The 24,411-nt window shown below is 38.8% G+C and overlaps 1 protein-coding gene across 2 annotated transcripts in view; it reads left to right on the forward strand.

The window, feature by feature from the left end:
• Window positions 1–19,475, forward strand: part of DCAF5 (DDB1 and CUL4 associated factor 5) — a 143,606-nt gene extending 124,131 nt beyond the window's left edge. For both annotated transcript variants that reach the window (XM_044664811.1, XM_044664812.1), the window contains exons 8-9: window positions 7,893–8,020; window positions 17,449–19,475. In XM_044664811.1, the coding sequence (XP_044520746.1) occupies window positions 7,893–8,020; window positions 17,449–19,179 (1,859 nt within the window). In that variant the 3' untranslated portion in view covers window positions 19,180–19,475. The remainder of the gene's footprint in view (window positions 1–7,892; window positions 8,021–17,448) is intronic.
• The last annotated feature ends 4,936 nt before the right edge of the window (window positions 19,476–24,411 follow it).

Raw genomic sequence — 24,411 nt, forward strand, 5'->3', positions numbered from 1 at the left:
AAATAAAACTGGATCTAAACAATTGGAAAGCCATTGATTGCTCATGGGTAGGACGAGCTAACATAATAAAGATGACAATTCTACCCAAATTAATTTACCTATTCAGCGCCATACCTATCAAGCTACCAGAAAACTTCTTTACTGAATTAGAAAAAACTATAACGAATTTCATTTGGAATAACAAAAGATCAAGAATTTCAAGGGAAATAATGAAAAAAAACGTGAAGGAAGGGAGCCTAGCAGTACCAGATATTAAACTATACTATAAAGCAGCAGTCATCAAAACAATATGGTACTGGCTAAAAGACAGAGAGGAGGATCAATGGAATAGACTTGGGGTAAATGACATCAGCAAGACACTGTATGATAAACCCAAAGAGCCCAACTTTTGGGACATGAATCCACTATTTGACAAAAACTGCTGGGAAATTTGGAAAACAATATGGGAGAGATTAGGTCTAGATCAACATCTCATACCCTACACCAAGATAAATTGAGAATGGGTGAATGACTTGAATATAAAGAGGGAAATTATAAACAAGTTAAGTGAACACAGAATAGTATACTTGTCAGATCTCTGGGAAAGGAAAGACTTTAAAACCAAGCAAGAGTTAGAGAAAATTACAAAATGTAAATTAAATGGTTTTGATTATATTAAACTAAAAAGTTTTTGTACAAACAAAAACAATGTAGTCAAAATCAGAAGGGAAACAACAAATTGGGAAAGAATCTTTATAACGAAAAACTCTGACAGGGGTCTAATTACTCAAATATACAAGGAGTTAAAGCAATTGTATAAAAAATCAAGCCATTCCCCAATTGATAAATGGGCAAGAGACATGAATAGGCAATTTTCAGGTAAAGAAATCAAAAGTATCAATAAGCACATGAGAAAGTGTTCTAAATCTCTAATAATTAGAGAAATGCAAATCAAAAAAACTCTGAGGTACCACCTCACACCTAGCAGATTGGCTAAAATGATAGAAGGGGAGAGTAATGAATATTGGAGGGGATGTGGCCAAATTGGGACATTAATGCATTGCTGGTGGAGCTGTGAACTGATCCAGCCATTCTGGCTGGCAATTTGGAATCATGCTCAAAGGGCTATAAAAGAATACCTGCCCTTTGATCCAGCCATACCATTGTTGGGTTTTTACCCCAAAGAGATCATAGATAAACAGACTTGTATGAAAATATTTATAGCTGCACTTTTTGTGGTGGCAACAAACTGGAAAAGGAGGGTATGTTCTTCAATTGGGGAATGGCTGAACAAACTGTGGTATATGCGGGTGATGGAATACTATTGTGCTAAAAGGAATAATAAACTGGAGAAGTTCCCGGCGAACTGGAGAGACCTCCGGGAACTGATGCAGAGCAAAAGGAGCAGAGCCAGAAAAACATTGTACACAGAGACTGATATACTGTGGTAAAATTGAATGTAATGGACCTCTGTACCAGCCGCAATACAATGACCCAGGACAATTCTGAGGGACTTATGGAAAAGAACACTACCCACATTCAGAGGACGGACTGCAGGAGAGGAAACATATAAGAAAAACAACAGCTTGAACGCATGGGTCGGGGTGGACATGATTGAGGGTGTGGACTCAAAACTACCACACCAATGCAACTACCAACAATTTGGAAATAGGTCTTGATCAAGGACACATGAGAAAACTAGTGGAAATGTGCATCGGCCATGGGTGGGGGGAGTGCGGGGGGTGAAGGGGAAAGTAGGAGCATGAATGAATCATGTAACCATGTTAAAAATGAATATTAATAAATGTTTAAAAAAATGAAGAAAAAAAAAAAGAAAAGATCAAAAGATTGACCACTATGGGGGAAGTTCACCTAAGGAAGGGAATAAGATGCAAGTATTGGATTGATAGAGAGTAAGAAGTATAGGCACACTTTAGCATAATTTCTCTTCATGTACACCAAAATTAGGATTTGTTTGTCAGAATTAAGGATCATTTTTACTTGAATTCCAGTAGATTATATTCAGTTGTGTAGTACACATAGGGATGATGTTCCTAATAACTGAGATTTAAACCTGGAAGCATTAATAATAGTTGCTGTCCAGATATTTGTATAAATCATATACAAGTAAATACATATATTCCTTCAGTTTCTTCATGGGGTTTTTTTGTTTGTTTGTTTGTTTTTTTGGTTGGGTTGAAGTAGCATTACCTGAAAGTTCGGCAGCAATCCACATCTTACTTTTGTGTTTAGTTTTGCTTTTATTTTCTGGGTTTTTAAGTTGTTTACCTCAAGGATCAGTCTTTATTTGTTGAACATGTTTAACTTTAATTAATTAATTTAATTTAATTAACATGTTTAATTTTAATTAAACATGTTGAACATGTTTAATGATATGAATTTTTTTCCTAGGGACTACTTTGATTCCATTCCAAAAGTTTTTTTTTGAATTGTTCATTGTTGCTATTTTCCTTGATGAAATTATGAATTGTTTCTGTGATTTCTTAATTGGACCACTAATTCCTTATTTGTTCTCTTTAAGGTTGATTCTTTTCAATAATCCTTGATTATTATTTTATTACAGTATAATCAAGAAATGATCTCTTCAACATTTCTGCATTTATTTTTGAGATTTTCATGTCATAATATAAAGTTTTTAAAACAAGATCGTGCATAATTGGGAAATATGCCTACTCATTTATTTTCTCATTTAGTAAACACCAGAGATTTTTATATCTAGCTTTTCTAAAGTTCTATTCAAGTCCTTTTCTTGGTTTTGTTGTATTTATTCAGTTCTGAAAGTATCATTGGGGTCCTCAACTATTATACTTTTGCTATCTGTTTATTATCTCTGTATTTTGATTAAACTTTAAACATTTAGATGCTATTTGGTACATACATTCATATAATTTGATAAAGTATTGATTTTATTATTTTACTCTCATGGATAATTTATTTTCTTTGGTTATCTCTTTTAACTATATATGTTTTTTGTTGCTTTGTCACTATTTCTTCTCTTGCTTTTAAATTTCTTCCTGAAACATAATAGATTTTGCCTTGGTCCTCTATTTTAACTCTGCATTTTCATATTTCAAGAATATTTTTCATAAACATATTGTTGGATATATTTTCTAATGCATTCTGCTACCTTCCATTATATGAGTGAATTTATCCTCTTCACATTCATGGTTTTGATTGCTGAATATTTCCTTCTATCATATCATCTCAAATTATTTTCATCTTTTTTCCTTCCACTCTCCCCTCTTTGCAAAAAAGGAGAAATTATAGAAAGAAAAGGAATTTAATACTGGGGTAACCTGTTCTCAATAAGCTCAGGTGTACATCATGTTATACTTCCTCTTTTTAATTTCCTATTAATAATAAACCACCTGAATATGAAGTCTGTTTTGATTATGATCACTTTCCCTCCAAAACTTCCCTCTTCAGCTTTTGTTTTGTGTTTGTTTCTGTGTGTTACACCCTACTTTGTCAATTTTATATGCATCAGATTGAGAAGATGCCTGCTTCCTCCATGCAAGTCTCTTCCCACTCCAGGTCATCTTCCACACAATAGCCAAATAGATTTTCCTTTGGGATAAGTCTGCCCATGTTACCTCCTGCTCATTTAATTCCAGTGACTCCCTATTACCTATTAGTAGGACTGAATATTTGGTGGGCATTTGGCATCTTCATAACCTGGCTTCTTCCCACCTTTCTATTCTTATATTCTCCTCTATGTTCTCTGTGATCAGCTACACTGACCTTCTTATAATTTCTCATTCATGTCACTCTAACACCCATCTCTGTGTCTCTATGACTTTCCCCTGCCTGTCACCCATTTCTGTAATGTTCTGCCTCTTTGGCTCCTCCCCTTTAATTGTTCAGGCTTTCTTCAAAACTCAAGGCTTAAATTCTGCCTTCTCTGAGAGGTCTCTCCCAATCCTCTCTCATATAACAGAGCCTTAACCTTTCAGGCAGGAGCCTGCTGGAGGTTTTCTTACCTCAGATCTCACTTCACTCCAATCCATTCTCCATTCTGCTGCTAATGTGATTTTCCTAAAACATAGGATTGATCATGTCAAAAACAAATATACACACACACACCCTTCATTAAGCACCAATGGCTCCTTATTGCCTCCAAGAGCAAATATAAATTGTTCTATTTTGCAGTCAAAGCCTTAATTACTAACTCCCTCCTACTTTCAACCTTATTCCCAAACATATACTGCTTATGTTAAAAATGAGAAAACTAAGCCTCAGGAAAATAAAAATGAGTTGCCTGAGGTCACAAAGGTAGTTAGAAACATAATCTGAACCCAGGTCTTTTGGGTTTGAAATAATGTTCCTCTCACTTTATTGTACTATTCCTTTAGCTTTGGTTCAGTGAATATATAGTAAGCACTTTACAACTTCTACTTGTTGATTGATTTAGGAGGAAGGGAGAGCTAATATTAGAATTACTGTGACAAGATTGTACCTTTAAGAATACAGAAGAAGAACTAGACGAAGTAATAATAACAGCTAACATTTATATTGTGCTTACTATGTGCCAAGGACTGTGCTAAGTGCATTTACAATTATTTTCTCATTTGATTCTCACAACAACCCTGAAACATAGGTGCTATGTTATCCCAATTTTACAGGAAACTGAAGCCAAGCAGGTTAAGTGACTTGGTCACAACAGCTAGTAAGAGTCTGAGGTTAGATTTACGAGCAATTAAAACCGGTTTGTATCCCATGCCACTCTACCCTTGGCCTATTGTCTGAATTTCCAGGCATTGATACTCACCAGCTATTCTTAAGACAGCAAATTTGTTGCTATTATATTAGCAACAAATATAAGAGATTGTCCCATGGTAGCCAGTTTTTGAGATTAGAAATTTTCTACCTACTGCCTTTTTGTGGTATTGTTCTAAAATGTTCTTTCTCAGAGCACCCTGGTATTGTGGTGATAGTTGCTATAGATACCTAGACCTTGTATTTGACATATTATTGGTTAATGTTTTTATGTTAAGGCCTTCCAAAGATCAATCATCTTTTTGCTATCCTCAGGAAAAATTTGGAAACTGATAAGTAACTCTTCAGAAGACTACAGTTGTGTTTTCCATCCAAGAGGAGAACATAGCTGTAGCTATTCATTCCAGCACTAAAGGGGTGGGAAGCAGAAATTAGACATTAGTATCCAGGTTAATCTGATTATTCTCTTCCCCCTCATTCACCCTCTCCATTAACCAACAAACATTTATTAAGTGTACATGTGTTTATATTATATGTGTATGTGTATGTGTATACATATAAGTATGTGAGCATGTTGTGTTGGAACGGCACTGAGAATTAAAACTCAAATAATGAAATGGTTCCTATTCTCTTGATAGAAGATCTTGGGGAACCTAGTACATATAAGTATTAATGTATATTTAATGTAAAGTGAATAAATAAAAAATAAATGCAAGGTAACTTGGGAGAACACTAGCAATTGGGGATATCGGGAAAGACTTCGTGTAAAAGGCGATATTTGAGCAGCATCTTAAGTTAGAGATGGATTCTGTGAAGCAGAAATGAGGAGTATGTGAGACAGTCATTGAAAAGGCCAGAAGACACAAATGAAATGTCTCATGTTGGGAACAAACATAATTCAATTTGGCTTGATCTTAGAGTAAATGAGTATGGGAACAATATCAAGCAAGTCTAGAAAGATAGTTTGAGACCATGCTGTGATGGTTTTAAAAGCTAAACAGAGGAATTCATATTTTATCTTAAGAGACAATAAGTAAACACTTGAGTTGACTAAACAGTGTCACATCTGTTTTTAGGGGAAATTACTCTCATGGCTATTTGGGGAATAGAGGGAGTGGTAAGATACTGCTGAAATAATAGTGAAAGAAGTGGTCAGGTTAACCAAGGTGTCATATCTATGTGCATGGAGAGGAAAGGGTCACATGTTAGAGGTGATACAGAGGTAGAAGTGTCAAGATTTGGCATCTGATTGATAGGGTAACAGAGGATAGAAACCCGAGAGATTGGAAGGGTGGTGGTGCCTTTGACAGAAGTAGAGAATTGGGGTAAGTGGTAGGGTAATGGGGGGAAGATAATGAATCACTTTGGACATTTTGAACTTGAGATGTCTCTGGGTCATCAAGTTTGAAATCGTGATATAGGACTCAGAGGAGAAACTAGGAGGTTTGTTCCATCTGTATATTTGTCCATATAATCATCTGCATAGAGAGGATAATTAAATCCATAGGAACTGATGGAACTACTTAGAGAGGACAGTGTAGAGGAAAAAGATAAGAGATCAGAACCTTGGAGAATACCCACTGTTAGGGGCTGTAATGTGGATGACAAGACAGCAGAGAAGAAAAGGTCATTGGTTACTTTGGAGAAAACAGGTTTAATTGAATAAAGTTGATGCTGGATTTACATGCAAAGGGTTGAGGAATGAGAAGGGAGGAAGTGGAGGCGTCCAGTATAAATAGTTTTTTCAAGGAATTTGACTAAGAAAGGGAGGACATTAGCTTGAAAAAATTGTGACATCTATTACAGGACATTTTTAAGGATAAGTGATCCTTGGCCATGCCTCTAGTCAGTACAGAAAGGAACCAGGATAGAGAGGTTGAAGATTTGAGAGAGTGCTAGGGGGATTTCTAATTAGGAAAGCAGAATACTTATAGAGATCTAGTGTGTGACCATCTCTGTCTGTTGTTGAGGTGACAAAATAAGTCACTGGATTTAAGGAGAACAAGTAATTAGGAGATTAGAGAGTATGAGGCACATCTGGAGGAAAGCTAGGAGTAGGAAGTGGTTCAGTTGTATAATTTCTTCCAGGCCTTTGGTTGCTCTCTAGTTTAGGGTCCAGCTCAGTTACTCCCTAAGGAAACATAGGCCATAAAACAGAGAGGTATCCTGAGGAACTTTTGTGAGAAAATCAGTATTCAAGTTTTTAAAGAATAGATTTAGGTCTCCACTTAATTTCTTCCTCTGTCCCATTGGAACAATCTAAGCAAGCCTCATGGGAACATAGGGACACTGACCCTGCTTAGAAGCTGGAGACAGCCCTCAATAAATGATGAAGGTGGCTTGTGCTCTGGCTTCCCCCACCCTTCCTATGCTCCCACTTTATCCCTGAGTGAGGGTATTGATGATAATAGGATAGTATTAGAGAGTGTATACTCTGTGTGTTTATATGGGAATGTTCCATATTAGTATAATACGTTAAAAAAACGAATCTTGTGAGAAATGTTGACTATAACTGGCCCACATGCATAAACAGTCATGTATTTTTTTTTAAGTATTGGTTCTTTCAGTTGGGGAAATGGCAAGTAATATGGAAGTAATATAAGTCAGGCAAAAACAAAAGCTATCAAAGTATATCTTAAAAATATGTTGTAAGCACCCAAAGAGAGACAGCTGACATACTGGACCTGAAATGACATGATCTTTTTCTTTCATTTTTTTCCTACAAGTTTTTGGCTTAATACATTTGGTAGTACTCCTCTAAGAAATACCTTTCTGTTCCTTACATCTGCCTCTAATTCAGGTCCATAGTTAGTTCACTTGCCTCTTGTCAAACTGGTCGGTTTCATTTATTTTCAGTACATTTCTAAGCCAAGTGCAGAAATGAAAAGCTCAAAAAAAAAAAAAGTTTTAAATGACCCTCCCTTAACAATGGAATTACAGTGGGTAGGTGTGGGCAGTATTCAAAGGCTAAATAAAGGCACTGGGTAAGAGCACATATGCTGAGAAGTGTTTTTACTTCATTCTTTCCATAGCAACTTTATTTTCAAGATATAATATTTTGCTAGTATTGTATTTTTCATATTACATGTCAGATCCAAAGCTAGTTCCTGACATTACCTGGACTCCACTTCTATCCATCCATCTCCATGTTTGATTTTTCTTCCTCTTTTTACCAGGTGGCATTGGCAGAGTGGTCAATGGAGCCTTCATGGTGTTGAAAGGCCATAGATCAATTGTCAATCAGGTCCGATTTAATCCCCATACCTACATGATCTGCTCTTCAGGTGTGGAAAAGATTATCAAGGTAAGAACTCTATCTTATTCTTGCCCTTTAGGGAAAACTGTCATGTATCATGACGAGTTAAATGGAATCTGACAGAACCTCAGGGTTCAGAAATGATCGGGGAGTGGTGGGGGAGCTAGGTGACGCAACTGATTTAGATCCAGGTCCAGAGATGGAAAGTTCTAGGTTCAAAACTGGCCTCGAGATATTTCCTAGCTGGGTGACTCTGGACAAGTCATTTAATTCCCATTGCCTAGTCCTTACTACTCTTCTGCCTTGGAACTGCCACACAGTAGTGATTCTAATATGGAAGGTAAAGGTTTTTAAACAACAAAATAGAAACAGTGTTGGAAAATAGATAAGTGATCTTTTAAAAAATGTATTTTTATAATATTTGTAAAGGAAAAGCAGTCTATGTACAATAGAGATTTACATTTTCACATATAATCCTCTTTCTGTTGTACTATATACATGTAGCGTATATGTGAAAATGCTTGTTTTATTTGGTGTTTAAATTTAGAATGAAGAAATAAAGATAAATCAAATTTTGGCCAATATTTGGATCAGTTCAATGTCTTCCAGATGCTGCCTCACATTGCTACCATGTTTCCAGTTGTTTCTTTGGCCTTAAGTCTGATGAATTTTGCCTGTCAAACTTCATGTTGAAGTTAAGGTGATATACCATAACAGTTTTCCATTTCCCATTGATTGCTGCCACAGTTTGCCAAGTTGCTAACCAAAGAACTCTGAGAACTACTGGCCAACATATACTGAAAAACCAAAAATTTGCATGCAGCTGTGTTTGAGGCCATTTGATAAAAATGAAATAACTTTAGTCAATTGTATATTGACTGAATTAAATTATTCCCTACCATTTTTGTTGTATTCAGGTAAGACGCCCAATCCAACATATCCATGGTAAGATGGCCAACTGCCCGTTACTCACATTCCAGATGCTAGGAACCTTGACAACCTCCCCCATTTTGTCTTTGCCATTGACTTGGACTCACCCCTTCATGTTGACTATTATCTTCTCATTTAGGGATATTTGATCAGTTAGCTACTGAGAAATCCTCCATAACATTGCAAGTTAATAGAGTGTGTGTGTGTTGTTCTAAAAGCATATTATTAAGCAAAAACATTTAGAAAGGAAAATGAGCATTTTCTAGGCAGAATTTTTAAAAGCCAGTATCATCATAGCTATCTTGAATCTGATAATAAACAGCAACTCATATAGATACAATACAAGAGGTAGAAATCATAATTCATACAGTCCATAACTTTAACTTCCTTCAAGCTCAGCCTATTTCTGCCATAGGCTTGGGAGCCATTACTAATTTGTATAACTTTACTTATTACCCTGGCGAATTTTTTTTCCCAGGTAACCTGGTTTTTCAAATCTCTGGTCTCAAACTCACTGATATATCTCTCTGTACATAGACTTCTGACCTTGTTTATGGTTCTGGAATCTGGACACCTTTCCTAGATTATTGCTAAATGGATTTTGGGTAAATTTTTGTTTTGTGACAGTCTTTTGTTAACCCTATGGCTTATTTGGTTGATTTCTTTGTAATAACTAGTTTTCTCTTTTTTTTTTTAATGTGAATTGAGAGGCAGCTGGGTAGCTCAGTGGATTGAGAGTCAGGCCTAGAGACGGGAGGTCCTAGGTTCAAATCTGGCCTCAGACACTTCCCAGCTGTGTGACCCTGGGCAAGTCACTTGACTCCCATTGCCCACCCTTACCACTCTTCCACCTAGGAGCCAATACACAGAAGTTAAGGGTTTGAAAAAAAAATGTGAATTGAGACATTCCGGTACCATTTTTGGTTTTGGTGAATGCAGATTCTTCTCCCTCAAAATTCTTAGCCGTTTACTTGATTTTGCTCAGACTCCTGAATTACTTTGAACCTTCCTTTTGACTAATTGAGTAAAGCGTTGGCATAGGAACATGCCCTGTCCAGACACAAATGACATAATTCTTTATTCCAGGGAAGCTCTACTTGGGCAATTCCTATAGAATAGAGCTTCCTGTTTGGCCCTGTTTATGTGCTGAATCCCACAGACTACTGTTGACTCAACTGAAGTCCTTAAACTTAAGATCACTATTGGGAAGCTAGCCAGAATCTCAGAAAAGGAAAAAAAAAGAAAATGTTTTCTGCATGAGGCTAACCACACTGAGCTGGGGAGATTGCTACTCCAGAAGATGGGGCATTTAGAGCTCAGTCGTTAACTTCTAAACCAGGGGTTTTAGGATCATTACACTAAGGTATGATGAATCTGAATTCAATCTGAATTTTTAATAAATGATACATATATATGTATATGTATACATATATATGTCTAGAGGGAAGAACAAGCTAGACAGAAGTTAGAACTAAGCTTAGTTTTATCTCTGATGTGTCTGTTTTAGTGGCAATCCAACCAGAAATTGTATCTCTTCAAGAGTTAGAGACAGTAGAGATAATGTTTAACACAGTACCTAGCACAGAGTAGGCACTTGGTAATGAGATGAGTCTGTCCAAGCCAGCAATCACCTCATCTTGAAGAGGCATCTTTGGGCATGCTCTGGGCCTGGCTTCTGTTGTAAAGGGGGATTCACTGGTGACTCACCTTTCAGGAATGTTGGGGATTGACTGGCATGAGCTATTTAATAGAGGGCTAACAGACTGCATCGAGCCAAATTCCATTCTCACCACAGAAGTGTTTTTTCACCCACTTAGCTCCACCTACCCATCTCTTTTCCTGATCTTTCCAAGGGTACTGTTTTCTGACTCAAATGGAAAAGGGCCTGTACTCCTAAAAGATCTCCTCTCATTAGCACCTACCACCACCACTTGTGAAACTCTATTTTGTAGTTAACAAATGTAGAGGTAACAAGGAATGTCCTGAACAGAGAACTAGCCTAGAAGCTTCAGGTCCTGCCTTTGGCACACCATAGCCATATGACTGTGGTCAAGTTACTTCTCTACTCCAAGGCAGTGCTCTAAGACTGTCAGCTGACCTGCAAAGGGTAGAAAGAGTTCTCTAGAACTTTTTATCCCTGTCCCTTACAGTTTGAGAAAGGGAAATTCTTTCTGACACCTGAGTTCAAAAATAGCCTTCAACACTTTATAGCAGCATGACTCTGGGCAAGTCATCTAACTTCTGTTGGCCTCTGGTTCCTCATCTATACTTTTTCCTTCTCAGATGTAAAGACTTCCAAACAATTTAAATTAGATAAGTAAGTTACTATGCTGTAAGAAATGTGTAATAGTCACGTATTATGTCAGTTCATTTTTTGCTTAATGATACTTCTAATTTAGTGTTTGAGTAAACAATCAGACTCCCTACCTTCCCCCAAAAGAGTATTTTTTTTTACCCATTTTTCCTCAGGAACCTAGCATACTATTAATCAATCAGTTAATAAGCACTTATTAAGCACCCATTCTGTGCCAAACACTGTGATAAGTATCGGTGATGCAAAAAGAGGCAAAAGACAGTGCCTGCCCTCAAGGAGATTACAATCTAATGGGAGAGACAGCATGCACACAAATATAGACAAAGCACCACTATATGTACAGGATAAATAGGAAATAATTAAAAGCCAGAAAGCACTGGGTTTAAGAGAAGTTGGGGAAAGTTTCCTGTAGGAGGTAGGATTTGAGTTAGGATCTTAAAAGGCAAAGAAGGTCATTAGTCAGATAGGACGGAGGAGTAAACCTATGTATTTTTAGGCATTTAGAGATATATTTCTAAGAGGTCTATAGGCTGAATTTAATAGCCTGTCAAAGGGATTGTCTAGCAGACTCTATGTCGAGCCTGTACAAACAGTGCAAATGGTTAAAAAAAAAAAAAAAAAAAAAGATGGACCTAGGATTTAACTGATTGGGCATTGCAGAGTTCCTTCTAATGACACAAAATTTCCCACAAAAGCAAAGGCCTTTATTTTTAATGCTAGCATTCTACTGCTAAATAGCAGCAAATCATGGAATATGGCAGTATCTAAAGACTTATAAAAATGAGTATCACACAGAGGGCAAAGGAGTGTCACACAGTAGGTATGATCAAGCCACAATATCCCAATAATGATGAATTTATTTATTTATTTTAAGCCCTTACCTTCTGTCTTGGAGTCAGTACTGTGTATTGGCTCCAAGGCAGAAGAGTGGTAAGGGCTAGACAATGGGGGTCAAGTGACTTACCCAGGGTCACACAGCTGGAAAGTGTCTGAGACCAGATTTGAACCTAGGACCTCCCATCTCTAGGCCTGACTCTCAATCCACTGAGCTACCCAGCTGCCCCCTAATGAGGGATTTAAAAGAAGAATAGGAATAAAAGATATCAATAAAAGATATTCCACTGGTGCCCTTGCAATATCAGAAGAAAGTGAGGAAGGCCTCTGCAAGTTGGACTAAGCTTTTTTAGAGGGCAAATTCATTTCTTTTCTGGTATTTTCTTAACCCTAAATAAAAGTGTCATAGCCTTTCAGTTAGCTATTTGGTGAATGGGGTTAGAAAATAATTCACTTTCATGGGTTAAGTACGGAAGCTGAGAAGAAAATTTGGAACTTCTCTTTTTTGCGCCAGGGTTTCTGTTTCCAGACAATTTTTCTACCTTAACTACTTGCAAAAAGTCTTTTCTAGGGGGCAGCTGGGTAGCTCAGTGGATTGAGAGTCAGGCCTAGAGACGGGAGGTCCTAGGTTCAAATCTGGCCTCAGACACTTCCCAGCTGTGTGACCCTAGGCAAGTCACTTGACCCCCATTGCCCACCCTTACCACTCTTCCACCTAGGAGCCAATACACAGAAGTTAAGGGTCTAAAAAAAATTAAAAAATAATTTTAAAAAAGGCTATTCTAGGACTAGATCTCAAGGGTGATGAAAAATTAATTGATACTTTGAAACCACAACTTGAACTTTTTTTTCCAAGGCAATGTCCTGTTAGACAGAAATGAAAGATTTTAAAAAGTTAGTGTCAGCTAGGTGGCTCAGTGGATAGAAAGCCACACCTAGAAGCAGAAGTTTAGATCTGACCTCAGACACTTCCTAGATGTGTGACCCTGGACAAATCACTTAATCCCACAGTCTAGCCCTTGCCACTCCTCTGCCTTGGAACCAATAGTTAGTTATTCCTGTTGACTCCCAGAGGAGCATAGGGCCGCAACCATCTCATGCCAACGGACTCTGTTCTGGGCAACTTCCCCCAACTGGGCCCATGTCATTCCAACGGTCTTTGTTTTGTTTTCGGCAGATCTTCGCCAGGTCTGTTTTGGCCTTCCAACTTTCCTCCTCCCTGGTGGGTTCCAGCTCAGTGCTTGTCTGGCAACGAACTGGCCTCCCAAAGGCTTTCGCCAGCACGCGTCATGGACTCTGTTGGAGAGCAATCTTCCAGACTAGGCGATCGTTGGTTTTGTTGGTTTAATGAGGTTGCAGTTTCTGTAGCAAGTGAGATTTTTTACGGGGTTAGGTTGCTAGCCCCATGCCCAACCCTCCTCCTTTTTCAGCCGGGCTTGGGACCGTCCTTGGCGGAGTTCTTGGAACCAATACATAGTGTTAGTTCAGAAGGTAAAGTTGTTGTTTTTTTAAGTTAGTATGGAAACTCTTGTTTTGATTAAGTGAACTTCTTAAAGAATTTCACAAAAGTGTTTTAGTGAAAAAAATTTTTATGCAACTATTTTCGTGGTAGTGAACCCAAATCCTTTGGAGATGACCCTGTGAAGCAAAAGAAGGTAAAGTCAACTAATCAAATGAAGAACTTGAATGCAATTGAATTGCATTGATGAAGCTGTTGTAGAAAAATATTTCAAAACCCAGAACTGGTGTCTTTTGAGTGGTGAAAGGGAACAAGAATAAGCTGTGGCAAGCTTCTATGGAGTTTTCACAAGGAAGAAAAAAACTTGTAATTGCTTGACTCTTGGGGAAGCATTGCTCTTAACATTCCTTCAAGTTAGAAAGGTTCAAAAAGCTTGTATTGGATGCTATCTAAAGATAGTCACCCTGTCAGGCAAGAAAATCTCCCTGAATTTCATCAGCATTGCCATGGCTACATGCTAATGTGTGTGAGCTTATCTGGGCCACTTTGTGGACTAGCCTGCCATAGTCAGGTGGATCTCATTTGCAGTGACAGCTTAATTACTGTTAAAGAGGTTTTTTTGCATAACATCTGCCGTGTGCAGTATTCTCTGTACCTCCTCCCCAACACTAACCCCTCCTGGGAAGAAGCTGGTTGTTTTAAACACCTGTACAGCTCCAACTTTAAAGATATAGTAGGGCTTATTTGGATAGAACCCTAATCTGGATGTCAGAAAATCTTGGTTCTTGTTACAGCTTCTGATTCTGATAAAGTGAATAGCACAGACCTTAGTTTCAAAGAACCTGGTTTTAAATCCCATTTCTTTCTTCTTTTTTCCCCCCCTTTCTTTTCAACCCTTACCTTCTGTTTTAGAACTGATATCAGAAGAGTAAGGGCTAGGCAATTGAAGTTAAATGACTTGCCTAGAGTTGGATAGCTAGGAAGTATTTAAGGCCAGATTTGAACCCAAGACCTCCCATCTCCAGGCTTGGCTCTTTATCTACTGAATCACCTAGTTGCCCCTTTAAATCCCATTTCTAAGGTCAAGTGACCTCCTTTCTCTGTCTGTAAAATAAGGAGATTAGGCTAGTGTAGATGACATCTGAAGTTTCTTCTAGTTCTAGGTCTGTGAAGCTTAGATGAATTCCTATGGTTCCCTACCTTTCTTTTTCCCCCACTTAGTATGTTCTCTGTACCATTGGGTTGTTGTGGATAATATTTGTATTTTTAAAAGGTGCAGGAAAAAGAGTACAAGCATTTTGATAGTTCATAGTTTTACCAGAAAACTCACAAGCTCACCTATGTTCCTGACTGTGATTATATTTGGAAAAATACAGTAGTGTAGAGGAGCTGACCCTGTCTCTTGTTTCACATGTTTCCAGATACAATAGGAGATACGCAGAAACTGAAGAAACTCTTCACATAGATTTATAGGGCTTAGATGGTTTCTTTTTCCTGGGGGTTGTGACTGGCTTTAATCAAGCAGCTGGACCAAATGTTGGAGGACTTGGTACTCTTTGGTTGTTAAGCCAGTTTCCTGGGTAACAGATGCTTCCTTCGCAGGAATGAAACTGCAGTGTAGGCTGTTGGCTATTCTTGCTAAAGCAACTGTAAGCAATACCTGTTAGTTAAAAATAGCAAAACTGCAGTTGGGGAATATAGATGAACAGACTAAAATATTAATTCTCTCAGAGAACTGTGGTGTGGGGGCTGTTTATAGTTCCAAAGAGCTTTGTACCATTTCTTGGCAAGGTCTTGTCTCTCAAACATGTTATCTTGATTCCAACCTTGCCTTATTTCTCCAGCAAATTGCACACAGCCATCCCCTACCCATCTCTACACTTTCACTGATCTTTTAATTCCTGTAATTCTGTCCCTATCTCTCAGTGTCTTCCTTGCACCCACAGACATGCCCATCTCTCTAAAAAACTCTTACACAATCCAACCATCCCTTCTGTCATTCTATTCTTCTCCTCCCCTTCTTAACTAAACTCCTTGAGAAAAATGCCTTTGTTTTCTCTCCTCTTCTTCTCTTCTTACCACACTGTATCTTGGCTTCCTATCTCATCATTCAATTAAAACTTGTCTCTTAAGTGATTTCTTAATTGGATAATTGATGTCCATTTCTCAGTCATCACTTTTGGCCTTGCCATAGCATGTGGCACTATTAATCACCTCCTCCTGGGCACTGTCTCTTGGTTTTTGTGACCCTGCTCTTTCCTGGTTCTCCTATCATCTGATTGTTCCTCATTCTCATCTTCTAGATTCTCATCCATATCATGCTCATTAATGATAGATGTCCTCCCAAGATCTGTCCTTGGAAACTCTTCTTTTTTCCCCCTCTATACTTTCTCTTGATAATATTATCAGCTTCCATGGATTCATTTAGCATACCTATGCAAACGATCCCCAGATTTATAAATATAACCTCAGTCTCTCTCCTGAACTCCAGCCACACATCACCATCTGCCTTTTAGACATTTCAAACTGGGTGATCCCATAGGCATCTCAAAATCTCCCAACTTCCTTATTACCCTTAAGGACACCAACATCCTCCCAGTTACCCAGATTCAATTCAGCACCTCCCACTCACAGTATATCCATACTCAATTCATTGCCAAATCTTATTGATGTTGTATATTTCTCTTCTATGTCCTCTTTTCTCCACTCACTCTGCCATCACCCTGCTTTAGACCATCATTATGTCTCTGCCTGGCCTTTGTAAGAGCCTTCCAGTTGGTCTCTCAGCTCTGTCCCCTCCTATACATCCTTTCCTCACCTGCTGGAGCTATTTTCCTGAAGCATAGATGCAACCATGCCATACACACATCCCACCCTCATCCCCAGCATCTCCCTGAATAAACTCCAGGTCTCTCTCTTCCTTGAAAGATCAAATATAAAGTGTTCTATTTGACATTTTGTCTTCATATGTCACCACACTCTGTACACTTGGAGATCCAGCAGTACTGGCCTACTTGTTTTTCCTTCCCTGACACTGTTTCTTCTCTCTGTCCTTTTGCACTGGCTGTCCCAAGTCCTTCTGGGTAGAGGAGGCTGGCTGCCTTAGTTGTCATTATTCCTGCCCCTCTCATATTGCCTTCTACCACTCTGCATATATCTTAAATGTACCTAGTTATTTTTATGTCTCCCCCTTTAGACTGAGGTCAGGTGTAATCCTTGCCTTTCCCTGTATTTCTGGCACAGTGCTGGGCAACACAAGCAATGCTTAATAAATGCTTATGGGCTGATTGACTTCTGCCTCCACTTACAGTATGATTTAATTTAGAGTTGGAAAAAAAAATCAGAAATCATCTTGTTCAGTCCCTTCATTTGTCAGGAGCAGAAACTAAGGCTCAAAAAAATTAGGTAATTTGCCCAGCAAAGCTAGGATTTGAATCCTATATAGTAACCCCAGATTCATTCCTTTTTCTACAATAACATGCTCTTTTCCTCATGCTGTTCCTGAAGGTTTTGGGGGGAAAGGGAAGAGGAGGAAAGGAGAGAGAAATGTCATTCATCTGTCTTGCTCTCACACAGTGAAATGGGAAACCGAGGCACATAGTGAGGCCATATGATTTGTCAAATGACACAGAAATGGAAGTGGCAGTGGTCTTAGATTTAAAGCTCTAAGGGTACCATAGATATTGCCTGTAGGCAATCCTTTCATTTTTTTGTAAATGAGAGAACTCATGACTTCCCTAGAGTTACACAGTAAAGTGAGTAGCAGAGTAGGATATATTCAGAAATGACCATGATGTTAAAAAAAGATAAAAATAAGATGTTCATTTTTAAAAAATATAGCAGGAGTGAATGAAGTAAAAGAGGAGGGGAAGTCACGTTTGTGTCCTATCTTGTCATTTACTTTCAAATATTTTCAAATCTGTTTCTTTCTCTTTTTAGATATGGAGTCCTTATAAGCAGCCAGGCTGTACTGGAGACCTTGATGGTCGAATTGAAGATGATTCCCGCTGTCTCTATACCCATGAAGAATATATTAGCCTAGTATTGAACAGTGGGAGTGGTTTGTCCCATGACTATGCTAACCAGTCAGTCCAAGAAGACCCACGGATGATGGCTTTCTTTGACTCTCTAGTGCGCCGGGAGATTGAGGGCTGGAGCTCAGATTCAGACAGTGACCTCAGCGAGAGTACCATCCTCCAGCTACATGCAGGGGTGAGTGAGCGTTCAGGCTATAGTGACTCTGAATCCTCAGCCTCGCTGCATCACTCTCCGCCACCCATGGCAGATGAGTCAGCCGATACTACCTTCCACCTGGGACCCCTTCGAGCTACTGCAGTAGCGTCCCCCCCACCCTCTTCATGTGAAGATGTGGCTTCCCGACAGCAGCGCCTGTCTGCCTTGCGGAGGTACCAAGACAAGCGGCTGTTGGCCCTCTCCAATGAGTCAGATTCAGATGAGAATGCTTGTGAGGCTGAACTGGACACTGACCTCTTCCCTCGACCCAGATCACCCAGCCCAGAAGAGAATGAATCTAGTAGTTCGAGTAGCAGCAGCAGCACTGAGGACGAGGAGGAGCTTAATGAGCGACGCACTTCTACCCGTCAAAGGAATGCTATGAGGCGGCGGCAAAAGCCACCACGAGATGAAAGGTCTGGTGCCCCAGCAAAGCATGCCGGTACCTACATTGGAGAAGACAACTATGACTACCCACAGATCAAAGTGGATGATCTCTCTTCCTCACCAGCCTCCTCACCGGAACGCAGTTCCTCCAACATGGACATTCACCCAGGAAGGGCCTCCCCAGCTTCTGACATGGAGTCAGTTGAGCGCAAAATCTACAAAGCTTACAAATGGCTCCACTATTCCTACATCTCATATTCAACTGGCAAAGATGAAGAAACTTCCTTAGGAGATGGGGAGACAGATGAGGGAAAACCTGGGACAAGTGAGAAGAGCAACCCTACCCCATCTTCCAGTAAAAGTGGTTTGAGTGTAGCTGCTTCCCAAAGCAATCAGGATCTCCCCTCCGAAGGCCAAGGCAGGGAAGCTTTGAAAGAAGGCAGTCCTACCACAAATCCTATTAATGGCCCAGGCTGTGATATTGACAGCCATCCATGTTCAGAGGAACAAGAAGGCACATCCCAGGGCACCAATAACAGCAGCTCTGTAGAACACACTTTTGAGACCAAGAAGCTCAATGGAAAAGCCCTCTGCAAAGCCTTGAGTGAGAGGGCTGAGGAGCAGCCCTTATCCACAGCTCCCAAAGGATCCTGTAGCTGTCCTAGGACCCAATCTGATGACAGTGAGGAGAGAAACCTTGAAACTGTCTGCCCCAACCACAACAATGGACACTTCCACCCTCGACCCCTTCACCTCCACAACAATGGACAGAACTTTGGGGAGTCAGAGGCAGTCACCCACTCTTCCCCAGGACATTCAGATGCTGACAATGACAATGTGCTTCTGCCTGGGGCACTCTTGCACAAAGACTGCTATCTGTCTGAAATGGACTGTGAGGACCACAGCACTGATACAAAAGAAGACCCAACTGAACCTCACTTGGCAGACAGCAGGGGCACCCATGGACGAAGTGGACTCAAAAGGCACCGAGGGGAATTGGAAGACACAGATTCAGAGAATTCCTGCTCAGAGAAGAAATTAAAAACATGATAAATATAAGAGGGGGAAAAAGAGCTTACAGAAAGAACCCTATTAAAAAGAAAAGAAAAAACAAGAAATAACCCTGTTTAGTAAACACAGAGGAGGAAAAAAGTATTAAAGGCACATAGAGCCAGGGTCTAAAATGTTGTGTCTATGATGCTGCTCCATTCCATTCGGCGATGGGTCTAAGTGTTTGGCCAATGGCTTGTGCTGTATAAAGAAAAAATTCAAGTGACTCCTTTATTAGTGAGACTTGAGCATAGTGTACCTGTGCAAGGTTCTGTTAAAGTAAATCCTTGTTGAGACATTTGACTTGTTCTTGTGTGTGTGTGTGTGTGTGTGTGTGTGTATGTGCGTGAGAGAGAGAGAGAGAGAGAGAGAGAGAGAGAGAGAGAAGAGCATGAGCACATACATGTGTGTTGGGTGCGTGGGTGTGGGTGTACCTGCACACATGCATGTGTGTATTCAGCCTCATCTATCTGGCTCTTGAGTAAGATTTTTCTTTTAGTTCTCCACTTGAAAGAATATATAGATGTATATTTTTTTGCCACCTCACTGTTTACACGTTATAGGTATTCTGGTCTTAATGAGGGGTAACTGCTACATGTAATCCCTGTTTCATGCAGGAATTGCAGAGATGTGGCTCCTTGGGTAGGCAGACTAGAGAGCTAAGGGAAACAGTCCTTCAGCCCATTGACTGTGCTGATGAAAAGAGCATGGTTGCTTTCTTGAAAGTTGTGAAGCCTTCCATGTTTTCTGTATGTAGCACTTTTTCATAAAGCACTTAATGTGGATGTACTACATTAAAGCATTCTTCATGCTAATGAAAGGTTATGGGAAAGAATGGCCTTCAGGTTCAGGGAGAGTACATTTTTCTAATAAACTTCCATTATTTTTAAGTTTGTAATACAGCACAACCTTTATGAAGACATTAAATTGGAAGTCTATGTGGGTCATGTGCTGTAACCAGTTTGGTGCTAGTTCTAGATCCCACTTGAACAAAAACTAGCAGGTGCTTCCTTGCCCCAAGACGTTGAGGGCTAGACTTACAGGGGAAGAAGAATTTCACTACTAATATGAACTCTCATTGATGAATAACTCAGAACCATTCAAATGGAGGGGTGTGTATCTAGTTGGAAGAAAAAAGGGTGGTATTATATACAACTAATTTGTCTCAATCTCTTTGATCAGAACTGGTCTGATTTGAAACTCCCTCAAAATTGCTTATGACAGGGACAATGATCCAGGCCCTACATCCTGAAGAATCAAGTCCCTCTTAACTTGGAGAAACAAAGCAGAGAATATAAGGAGATGGGTTGGTCACAAACTAATTATTCCATAGATAAAACTAAACTGTTTTGAAGTTTATGAAAAGGGAAGGAAAAGGACCAAGAGACAGACTTATAGTAATGTGTGTAATGATTAGAGTCATCTGAGCACAGTCAATATTGAGTATGTATTGAAACTATAAAGCATGGTTTTATAGGTCCATAGGTCAGCTGGATTTCCTACACAAAGATCATGAAAAAGGCAAGATAATCTAGAGTGAATAAAGAAATGAAGAAAAGCAATATAGTTTCCATTTGTCAAAGGGTGCTAGACACTAGATCTTCAAATTAGAGGTTGACACTCAAACTGATGTCTTACTAGTATGCAAAAAAGCATATTCCTTTTGCAAGGAGGTTTTAGATCAAAATCTCACTAAAACATAGATTTGTGAAGGGGTGATAGTGAGAGAAAGGAGGTTTAAAGTGTGTAGAAGAAAGATTTGTCTACTTCTAGTCATCAAGGGAACTACAGAAAGGAAAGAAAAGATGGTAAGCCACAAGGGAGCATCATCTTGCTGAGCTTTCTGTAAAGCTAAAGATACACCTGGCATGAAAACACTCTTGGGAGAATGAGAGGGGAGGAAATGTTTTCTGTCAGCAGTGAGGAGGGCTCAAAACTCAGTAACTATTAACTTATTTATTTGAAGGAGAAAAGAAAAGTTCTGCGACCATCATTAGAATTTTTCAGATTTGTAATCAAGATGGCTTTACGATTTGTCTTCTTTGAGGATCACTGTAAATTCTAGCCCAAGTAATTTTAAGAATTTTGCTTTTGCAAAGTTTATTAAATTGGAAGGTTTTTTTTAATCCTTCATATGCAAAAGATATTCAGTGTGTGTTTTTCTGCTACCTCTCAGGTTTTTTATTTTTGGTTTTTCTGTGTAGCAAGTTAGCGGAAGTGACTTTATCCAAGGAAGTCATCCATCCTGGAGAAGAAGTAGGTTTATGTTTCCTTGAAGGTAGCCAGTTTGGTTGTTCCAATTTTTAAACACAGAAATTTGTCTTCTACTTTCGGTCTTTGACCTTGCTCTAATCACCTTTCCAAGTCTCTGAAAGGAGAAAGAGAAATTCATCCTACTTGGTTTTTTAGTATATAATTAAGAGAGATGAATTATAATGGAAATGAACTTTAGTGACCATGATCCAGTCTAGAACTCTCTTCTGCATCCCAGATTTCAGTTTCTAAAAAGACTTTATTCTTGAAATGATTGGTATGTTTTATTTTGACACAACAAACACTTCCCAACAAATATACCCAAACAAATGCTCCCTTCCAAAGTACATTCCTTTAAAAAAGAAAACAACCCAACAACCAATTATTTGATTCTTCACAGAAAAGAGGGCTGGTGCACATTAACTTTGGCAATGCAGTACCATACCAACATTAACTTTCATATTAGATCTTACTTTTTTTGGCTTTCATTGTCCTATGTGTTGTAATGCTGTAATTGTTGTGTGTGTAGAGATTTTATATATATATATATAGCAAGAGAGAGTTCTTTTGCTTTAGCTTTGTTCTCTCTGCATTACTTGCTAGGTAGGATTCTGAAAGAGATCCTGCACTACTGTCAGAGCTTTGATTCCTCAAGAAGGCAACCCTAAAAATTTGAGGTCATTTCCAGAAATCCTTTTCTAAAGTCATTACAGATTCAGGGCCATAGAATATTACTCTGGAAAAGATATTAAGACCACATTTACTCCCCAAAGCAGTGTGGTGGTAATAAATATTTTTGATGGCTGAGCAAAAGGCACAAAACAAGATTGAAGAGCTATTATTCTTAAGTTTATAACTTTTCTCCAAGCCTTTTGCAAATTGAATCCTGTGAATTCACTTAAGTGGCTAAAGCCAATATCACTGAAAACTTTTTTTTAATCCTTACCTTCTGTCTTGGAATCAATACTGTATATTGGTTCTAAGGCAGAAAAGCAGTAAGGGCTAGGCAATTGGGGGTTAAGTGACTTGCCCAGGGTCACACAGCTAGGAAGTGTCTGAAAACAGATTTGAACCCAGGATCTCCCTTCTCTAGGCCTGGCTCTCAATCCACTGAGCCACCCAGTTGCCCCCTGAAAACTTTTTTTTTTTAACTACAATTCTTTTCTGCTGGTTTTGCAAGTGATGCCTATCTCTCTAGTATAGCAGATAAATGAGATGCTAGATAGGAGTGGATGGTAATTGCAACTGGTTTTGATTTAACATGCTCAAAGATTCTCCTGTTTTTGTATGGCAGAGTACTTTGCCTTCCTTTCCTGAAGCCCTGCCTCTTCTCAACCAGTAAGAAATCCTTCTCATGTATATATGCAAAAATAAATCTATTATTTATCCCTTAGTAACTGCTCATGTATTCCTCTTCCTGGAAATTGAGGTGCCCAAACACTTACTGTTTTAAGTCTTCAAGGAAGAGAGGAAGTAGTTCCAACCAGGTGAAAGCTATCCAACTCAGTAGCAGACTAGGTTGGCAATTAATGGTTAAGTACTGAGAGAAAAAAATATCCTTCCATTCCATGTTGCAAATTTAACTGTAATTTCTAGTCCTGAGGCAAAAATAGTCAAGAAAGAAAAATGTAAGAAGGTGGTATATCAACTTGATTTCCATTACTATAGAGACTGAGACATAGGCAGTAATATCACATCAGAAAAAATATCAAATCAAAAGACCTGAATTCAAATCTAAATCTTCAATCACTTATAGTTAACTCCTTGTTCACCCTGGGAAAATGTTAAATAAACCAAGATTTGACTTTAGGCGTTTTTAACTTTCTCGAAAGAAAAGTGAAAAGAATAGTAAGAGCCTTCAGCTTAAGAGAAAGAAAAGTGAGGAATGAGGCACTCATGGGGATGCATAGAAGGCAGAAATTAATTTGATTTTTTTTTGCCCCTTTAAAACTAAAATAGATGGGAATAAGTCATATGTAGGGCTTAATTGTGCTATAGAAAGGGCTACAGAAATAGAAAATAGTTTCAGAAAAGCAATACATAAAAAGATGAGGTACTAGATTTTTACTTTAGAAGGCAATGTATAGTTAGGCCTATAATACTTAGATAGTATGTAGCTATTTCTTCATGAAAATATCTCAATTCCAGTGACTTGGATGCCTCCCTTTATTGCCACCCCGCCATGGAAACAACTATAATGAAAATAAAGAGGAAAAAACGGGTAGAATTAGCAGTAATTTCCTTTCTAGCCAACTTTGCAAGAATTCATTAGTTCCATTTGGTAAGGGATATTTGTTAAGTTAATCTGCTCAAAATGTACCTGTTGCAGATTGGTGTGTGGTTCGTACTTCAAGGACCCATGATTTCACCGGTATATTATCTCTTCCACCAGTGAAGTCCTGAAGTCAACTTGGTGACAGCATTTCCAAACTTAGCCAGATTGGTCCTCAAATAGCACATCTACCATCCACCAGTGGACTCTGTAGTTCTGTACCCAAAGCCTAGCCTTTCCAACTTGATAGAAGCTTCCAGCAATTGCATTCTACTAGTACTCTAGCTTTTCAATCCCAGATTTCAGTGTTAGAGATTTTTTTTATTGTTGATGCAAATCTTCCTTACGATTTACATTCCTTCAAAACAATGTATCACTCCTTCAAGAAAGGATTGTGTGCATTAATTTTGACAATATAGTACAAGCATTGATTTATTAGAACTGAGGGTTGCATTTGTGTGTGTGCATGTTCTGTTTGGTTTGGTTTTACCTCTCATCTACTTTACATTTGACTTATTGTTGTAACATATAGACAGCTAGATGGCTCAGTGAACAGAATACAAGGCCTACAGTCAAATATGATTTAAAATCCAGCCTCAGATACTCCCTAGCTGTGTACCCTGAGCAAGTCATTTACCTCTGCCTTAATCCACTGGAGAAGAAAATAGTAAGGTACCCCAGGATCTTTGCCAAGAAAACCCCATAGA

This window comes from Gracilinanus agilis, chromosome 2 (assembly GCF_016433145.1).
Source record: "Gracilinanus agilis isolate LMUSP501 chromosome 2, AgileGrace, whole genome shotgun sequence".
Classification (NCBI taxonomy): Eukaryota; Metazoa; Chordata; class Mammalia; order Didelphimorphia; family Didelphidae; genus Gracilinanus; species Gracilinanus agilis.